The sequence below is a fragment of the Eucalyptus grandis genome, chromosome 7 (assembly GCF_016545825.1).
Source record: "Eucalyptus grandis isolate ANBG69807.140 chromosome 7, ASM1654582v1, whole genome shotgun sequence".
NCBI lineage: Eukaryota > Viridiplantae > Streptophyta > Magnoliopsida > Myrtales > Myrtaceae > Eucalyptus > Eucalyptus grandis.
In genome coordinates, this window is record NC_052618.1 from 56,269,491 (window position 1) to 56,277,854 (window position 8,364).

Below are 8,364 nucleotides of genomic sequence, written 5' to 3' on the forward strand. Positions count from 1 at the left end.
TCTTCCTCACCCCACCGCACTTACATAAAAATCCTCGGATGGTCACTCACGAGACAAGTTCAGAAACTCAGGCCATTGTCCATTCACATGGGTGTCTTCAAATTTTCCCCAAGACCACTCGCCGTCCTTAAAAATCGAATGTTGGCCCACTAGTTTCGTCCATGGCGCTCATGACGGCCCGTGCCAGCTGAAGAACTTGCCTATGTCGAGGAATCTACAAGTAAAATACCACTAGAGGCCTATAATTCTTGGACGCAGACCACATTGGTCCGTCAGTAGGCGAGTCCCCCGCTTCAGACTCGTGCCGGTCGTGCTGGCCGGCCAAAAGACGGTGCGCGGTAGAAATCTTCCACCCTGCTCATCAGCTTGGCTCTTTTCATGTAGTACATCTCCGCTCGCATCTGCAGTTCCCTTTATCAGCTTCCGCCTGTCATTTTTGAATTTAAAAAAAGCCACATTATCTTTTTCTTCCTTATTGAATATTCAGTAGATTTTCAGGAAATCTAATTCATCGTCTTCGTTGGTGGAGTGACCAGCATGGCTTTGTGCTTTCTCAAGGCTATTGCTGAGCTCCTGTTGTCAAGCAGGTTTCCATGAATCCGTTAAATATACTAAACATAATCTGAATCTTCAGAGCTGGTGAGATTCACGTAATATCGACATGCAATTCATCATGTTCAATAATCCAAATTCAGTTTAGCACGTGTACTAAACTCATATGATAATTCCTCCCTTTTCACGACAGGGAAAATTAGAGAAATTTAATTAACTTTATATTTGTAGTTTTGTCTTCTCAGTCCAAAAGGGCATCTAGCTGCTATCTAGAAGATCTAGAATTTTCGACAAGGACAGCTTTGAGGGAATTTTAATTATTTATTAGGGGAAAAGTGTACGTGAGTGTTGTGCGGTACAAAATCTTTAGTCTCTCTATTCAAGAAAGCTATTTTTAAATTTAACACATCTTTTCTTATCGATTTTATCTAGTTATAATAACATAATGAAAAGGATCTCTTTCTATGTGAATGAATTAAATCTGCTGACCATGATTACTTGACTCTTGCCATCGCATGTACCAATGCAAAAACTCGAGAAGATTTTTCGATTTCAAAAAGTTGATACTTTGTCTCTAAAATGCCTCTAAAAGAGGAAATTAAAAGATTATATATAAATCATTCCACATCGATAATACTTAGCGGTGTACACATATATAATTTTTTTAAGTCTATCAAATAAATAACTAGCTTTCAAACATTAGTTTTCTTGGGGATTATTATGTGTACATTTTAAATTATTATAATTTATTAAGGGAAAGTGTATGGGGGAGTGGTACAATACATTTTCAATCCGACACATATTTTTTCTACCAAGACTTTTATCTAGTTATAATAACGTAATAAAAAAGATTTCTCTAAATGCGAATGAATTAAATTTGCTACTTACGTAAATTGTTAAAAGTTTAACAACATGAGGGAGGAGAAATCAAGAGCGAGGAAAAGTTCTTCACTAGTGTTTCTTGGTGGAGTAGGAGACTTTTGTTCCTCACGCCATTGCACGTACGAATGCAGACTCAAGATGATTTTGATGTAAAAAAAATTGATTTCTGAGAGAACCCCTGCAAAGTAATATTAAAAGATTTTTAATAGGTCGTCCCACATCGATAATTTTTAATAGTGCGCGTGCATTTATAAATCTTCAAATTTATTGACTAAATAATTAGCTCTCAAGGAAGGACACTCCAAGAGATTATTGTTTGTAAAATTAAATTTATAAATTCTTATAGTCTTTCTCCAAAAAAGCTAGTTTTTAATTAAAACCTTTTACCGTGACTTTTATCTAATAATAACCTTAAGAAAAAGATTTCTTTTTATGTGAATCGCTTAAATTTACCATGTGCATAAATTGTTAGAAATTTAAAAACTAGAAGGCGAAGAAATCAAGAGCCAAGAGAAATTCTTCACTAATGTTTCTCCTCCTCGCCTTGTCTTCTTGCTATGTTCTGGATACTGGACAGGAAATTTCTTGATGCTAAAAAGGTCGTCATTGTATGGAAACAGGCCACTGTTTATTTTCCTCTCCCCTTTCGAAATCATTCTTTATTCTCTCTTTTCACATGTTTTTTTTATCAGCCCTCGAATCATTGCGTGCACTTGGGATGTCAGACTTAGGGTTATTGATTTTCTTTTGTTCTCTCCTGCTTTTCTTTATAGAATCTTGACTTCTACCATGATTCTTCTGCAAATTGAGGTGGTTGTTGTTGTTGGCTAATTTTTCTAGTCAACTTAGATGGTATTGCCAGTTAAGAGATTTCAACATACATTTAGAGAGTGCTTGCAAAATTTTCCACGTGAAAGTGACTTGGGAGTATTCGAGTATAATTTCTATGAATATCGTTCCTTAATTTAAAACGTTTTTCATGATTATTATTCTAAATGTTTCACTTCTGCAAATAGGGTTTGCTTTTTATTAAGTGTGAACCATTTTGAAGCGTGGGAAGCATCAATTTCTCTCTCAAGCTTGACTCAAAAGGGAAAAAAACATTCACGCGACTTTTTTTCATAACTTTTTGAAACTTATATAATATTTGAAGAATCCCACTTTTTTTAGGATCAATCTCGTGTCAATAGTTCTACCCCTACGCTTAAGGTATCCATATGCAACGAAGACTTTGAATCGAATATTTATTATATGATCTTTCTTCCACTATTTAATTGCGAATTATACCACTTCCATAGGTTGTTCAAGAAGTCAATGACAGAAAAGTAAAAAAGTACTTTTTACTCGATCCTAAACAAACAAGCCACGAAGTAATTTTTTTCGTACTTACCAACTCCTTTAGAAATGTACTGGGATAGAAGAAAAGATCCATTAAAAAAAAATGTAACAAGAAAATCATAATATTTATCTTCACTCCACATTATACGTTCACATATGATATTTAACTTTTGCTCTTTCTGCCCAAGGGTCTTCTAATGTGGTCCCTCTAAAAACCATTCATTGATTGTAACTTGATTGTAACGTTTTGCATTTCGTCCTAAATTTCATGCAAATAGTCATAACATTCAAATAGTAGAATATACCCCTTTGTAATTTAATGGCTATCAACTCTCAAGGAACAATTCCTGTAGGAACTCTAGAAGCATCATTAGCGTGTAAAAGAGTTCTAGTCTCAAAAACCAGAGAGTTGATCAAGTGTGAATGTTCTTTTAGTCCCTAGAGAGTATATCATTCAATCTGAAAGCTTAGTGACATTTTGAATTTTGGTGTGACAGCATGTGAATTGAAGAATGACTTTCTAACATGAAAGGGGAAAATTTTTCTGGTCAAAACCGGACATATGCTGCACAACCCATCAAGTACTATCACCTCAAAGAAAGAGAAAAACATGTAGGTCACAATAAATAAATAAAAAAAATAGTTATTAACCATGCATGACAATACAAATTGTTACTTTGCATCTTGTCATTGGGTAAGGCATCCACAAATCCATTATGTATATACTAACTTAATCTAAATCGTCAGATCTGATAGGATCCACGTGAGACCTATATTTTATTCGTCATTTTCAATAGTTCAAATTAAGTTAACAAATGTGCTAAACTCATTCAACAATTCCTCCCAATAGCCCCTCTTGCACGGCATGAAAAGTTTCAGAAACTTCCAAAACTTTGAATTAGTACTTTTGTCCTCTCTCTTCAAAAGGACGTCCGGCTGACATTGAGAAGATCTAGAACTCTTTCTCTATTTATTAAGTTTTCTTTTGGCAAGCTAGAACTCCATAAATAGGAGCTTAGTTTCAAGGGTTTCATTCCTTTCTTAGTGATATAAACATTTCGAGAGAGATCTGCTCTTGATCATTCAGTTAGCAATGAGTGGTCTCAAGCACTTTGGCCTCCTTGTGATGACGATTGTTGTGATGTGTACGAGCCCAGGAGCAGCTGCAGCAGCTCCATATTTTGTCCATCATCAACTCCGTATGAAGATATATTCCCAGCGTCTTTAACAAATACTATGCAGCATCATTAATTTCTTACTAAACTCTAGAGCTTAAAATAAACTGATATGTAAAGCGCAATTTTTAGTTTTTTTCCCTTTTCTTTATAATGAAAGAATCAGTGATCTTGTTGTGAATTTTGCAGGAGACTCGAACATGTATGCTACCCTTGGAGTCCAGTGCAAGTGCTGCGACGGCAAGAGAGGTGAATGCAAGAGCGAGTGGGCGGAGGGGTCGTGCTCTAAACTGCGATGCTTGCCATGGAAATATCGCTATTGAGTTTCAGAATTCTACATTATTATGCGAGTAAACAGGTGACCGAATGCAGCCATGAGGTCAAATGGAAAGATATGGAATTAAGTTGATGTGCTAAAACGTATATGTGACTCATTAGGAAAATTGTGTACTAGTTTTAATGTCTTTTGCACTTTATATTTACCCATCATGTCTGTTTTGCTCTGGAGCAATAAGTTTTATAACATGAATTTGCCTTATCCTAACTCTCAACTCGATCTCACACTTTTCCTCTACCTCTTTGAGAAGTGTGGGAGTTGAACTCCAGATTTGAAATTAAGCATCCTCACCACTAAGTGGGGAATCGATTTCCCTGCATTCTCCTTCTCATGTGGAAAGAGTGGTCACTAAGATGACACTAAATATTTGCAAGAATGTCACTTAGGTGCGAATGATAACATTTTTGTTCTAGAGAACGATTTCTTTTCTATTTTTACTTCCCGGAACAATTTTGAATAAAATAACGCGTTTGGTAACTATATAAAATTTATATTCTTGGAATAGAAAAAGAATTGGAATGTGTTTGGTATTATCCACAAAATGAATAGAAATGCATTTGACTGCCGCTAGCCTTTGACTGCCACCTGTTGCCACCGACGGCGGCGATCGGCAGTCAATGATGGTGGCGATGGGCAGTCAGTGGCGGCGAGCAACGGTCCATAGTTGGCAGTGGTGATGTCAATGGCGGTGGGCAAGTAGGTGGGAGATGATCAACGGCGGCTGGTAGTTGGTCGATGGCAGGTGACAAGCGTGAGGGGGGGGGTGCCGATGACCCGCGGATCGTAGCCTGCAAGGAGTGGCAAGGAAGAAGAAAATAAAAAAGAGAATAAAAAAATGACTTATTTCTAGAAATTGTCCTTGGGAGCAAGAAGCTACTTTTTTTTTTTCTTATTTTTGTTCATCTATTTCCCGGCTACTTTTCTGTTTCGAGAAATAGAAAAATTAGCTGACATTACCAAACGGATTTCTTTTTTTTTTTTTTTTTTTTTTTTTGAAGAGCAAAAAAACAAAAGAATAAAGGAATAGAAATGTTCCCATGCGCTACCTTAAAGACCCAAAAAAAAGTGATTCGCACTTTATTTATTGGCATTGGTGTTAATCACTCGCCGCCCTCACGAGTTCTAATCAAGTATTGCAAAAGTTCATCATTGATATTGACTTTTGTCCACTGGAACAAACAATTAATTCGATGATTTTAGGGAGTTCCTTACTTCTTTACTTTCCTTATTTTAAGGCATGATTGAAGCTGCAATGACACAACTTAATGGAGGAATTAAAAGGTGTCATCGTCAAGCTAATCGTTCTGGCCAAAAAAATGCTAGTCAAGATCGATAAGCATCTCTTCACTCTCATTGCTAGATGAAAGCGCACAGGCGACGCGTGTGCCCTCATTAAACTATAAACATCTATCGTTGCTATCCAGTAGAGGCGGGCGGCTTCCATCGCCAGCTCATCACCCCTACTCTTTGTCACGTCCGGTGGGGGAAAAATCCTTTTAATGTTCTTGGGACGGCTTTAGGACACTAGGAATGGCACTCCTGCCTGGGTAGTCCTATGAAGAAAAGCTTTTCAAGAACATGTTAGGGATGGGGCATGACGGGGTCCCTATATGTCTAGGCCACAGCCCTTTTAATGTTATGAGGAAGGAGTTATCCTTAAAGGACACCACGGACGGCGGAACTGTCCTTAATAGTCCCAAAAGAGAAGAGCCTTTCAGGTTCTCTTTCGGAACATCATAGGGGCGAAGCAGGGCCATCGCTACAACTCCGGGCCTGGCTTTTTCCTCATTTATCGTAACACCAACATTTCCATTTTTTAAGTTACCATATTGATTGAAGTAGTGCAACAAAATTCCGATCTATTTACACTCAAAACATCTTTTCAAGCTATGGAAATATATACGGTAATCCATATTTATTAAGGCACTTGTGCAATTGTCTGCGATGCAAACTTGCATTGCACAATAATTTAAAATTACTCGTACAGTTAGCTTTGCACTATCTTACATTAAGACAGAGACCAAACGTCAGTGCCCACCAATAACTCCCCTCGGTTCATCTCCAACAGAAGTTTTGACTCTAGGACGGGCCATACCATGAGAGTGGAAATCCCGATTAGAGATTTTCTGAGATTTTCAACGAAAGGGCCAATAACGCAACTTCCATATGCTCAAGACAAAATGGAAAGATTGATTGTTTTGACAATTTCTTAACCTTTACGGTAATGTTTGCCTGATCCAGCAACTTCTGATTTGGATAATAACTGCCCTGCAAGGTTCTGCAGATCCAAAGAGCTTAATGACATTTCCTAAGTCAAACGACCACATGATTGCCCATTACCATGAGTGAAATGGTTTTATGTCTCCAGTGTCCAGCATAACCAAATTTCGGGTATAGATGCTCTACAATGAAGTAGATTAATAGGGCATATCATTCTTTTCAGATAATGGAGTCCTCCATGTTGTTCATCAGAGTTTCAGTAAGTTTACGTAGTGCTAGGATCATCCATTTCGATATATTGGGAACCTTTTCTGAAAACAAACCCTGAGAAACACACGATGAGCATAACCTTAGCCAGCCATTGCTGACTTTAGCAAGTACATTTCATCATCACCACCGTTATAAGTTAACAGCATGCACATTATTGAAGTTATTTTAACACAACAGGGCGATCCAAACTGCAGCAAGGTGGCGACCGGCCATGACCATTAAGGCACCGTGTAATCTGCAAAAGCCAAAGCAATGGGAGATCAATAATTTAGGTGGTCAGAAACCATTGCAACTTTAATGTAGTAAAATCATGTAAATGAGCATCAAGTTATAAGGGAGATAAAGGAAAAAAGATAGTCCCTCCCAAGAAACAACCATCTTTGTCAGCGTATTCCATCTAGTTAGATTACTTAGACACGATCAGCACCATTAAAACACATAAAAGGATGATCATCTCATAAAATTAGCAGAAGAAAAGGTTGCAGCGCTGAATAATTCACAACACGGTAACATCCAACGCTGGATGCACCTGGAGACACAAGTTTCCAAACAAAAACTCTTCTGCAGTAAGTGAAAGAAGGCAAATCTGACCTCCACACTTGTACCCAGCGGGGCGATCAGAAAGGTTGCAGCGTTTCGGAATGGTGACGGCAACTTCAGGCTTAATTCCAGCCATTTTGGCCGTATTTGACAGCATGGCAGCACATAGGCAGCTCGGTTTCTGTCCTATTCTCTTCAGTTGAGCACAGCAGCTGCTCGACACGGGCGCAGTCTCATCCTGTGCTGCAGACATGCAAGGGGCCAGCTTAAAAGCCTCCCTATCGGGTGTTGAAAACTTGCCACATTCACCAGCCCCATACACCGTCTGGAGACCTGAAATGGCCAAAATTGCAAAAAACACCAGAACATTAATTTGCTTCATTGGAGCTTCCATATCTTCAACTATGCATAATGAGTCTCAGCCTGCGAGATTTTATAAGAAACAAAAAGTTCTGATATGTGTAAACCACAATGAAAGTGGTGACAGCACTATTGAAAGATTGATTTTTCTTTATTTGACACCTACTCCTTCAGATATGCAGATATCGACCCACCCATATTGTTTAACCCATTGAAGACAAACAAGATAAAAGTGGCTTCTCATAGTCTTTGCCACCATTCTGTTGCTTTTCCCATCTGGTGTGGGAAAAATAAGCTCTTGATGAGTAGCTGCCAGCATAGCAAGCTACAACATCAAGTACTCCTCAAGCTACCCCACATTTTGTGCAAGAACCGTGCACTTGTTTTTGCAAGATTTCATTGAAAAGAAAACCAATTTAACATTATCATCCTGTGCAATCAATATAAAATTATTTAATGCTACTTCAAAACTACTGGCACTAGCACAAGCGATGGCAAGATTCCCAAACGAAATAGTGCGCATGTTCAGTCCAATTCAGGTATTGCGCCTTATCCTTAGGACTACACAACTGGGAGTTGATTTTGAAGTAGAGCATCAGAATGTAGAGCTCCGCAATTTAGAGAGCAACTATGTTTTAACAACCAGCATCCGCATTGAACTTTATTGTTTATACATTGTTCTTATCGAGT

General features: G+C 38.1%; 1 protein-coding gene across 1 annotated transcript; it reads right to left on the minus strand.

Annotated features, from left to right (window-relative positions):
- Positions 1–6,829: 6,829 nt before the first annotated feature.
- On the minus strand, positions 6,830–7,708 carry LOC104454347. The gene is made up of 2 exons (XM_010069164.3): positions 7,366–7,708; positions 6,830–7,009 (listed from the first exon to the last, which is right to left on the minus strand). Exons 1-2 carry the CDS (start codon positions 7,706–7,708, stop codon positions 6,993–6,995), a joined length of 360 nt encoding a protein of 119 aa, XP_010067466.2. The 3' UTR covers positions 6,830–6,992.
- Between the last annotated feature and the right edge of the window lie 656 nt (positions 7,709–8,364).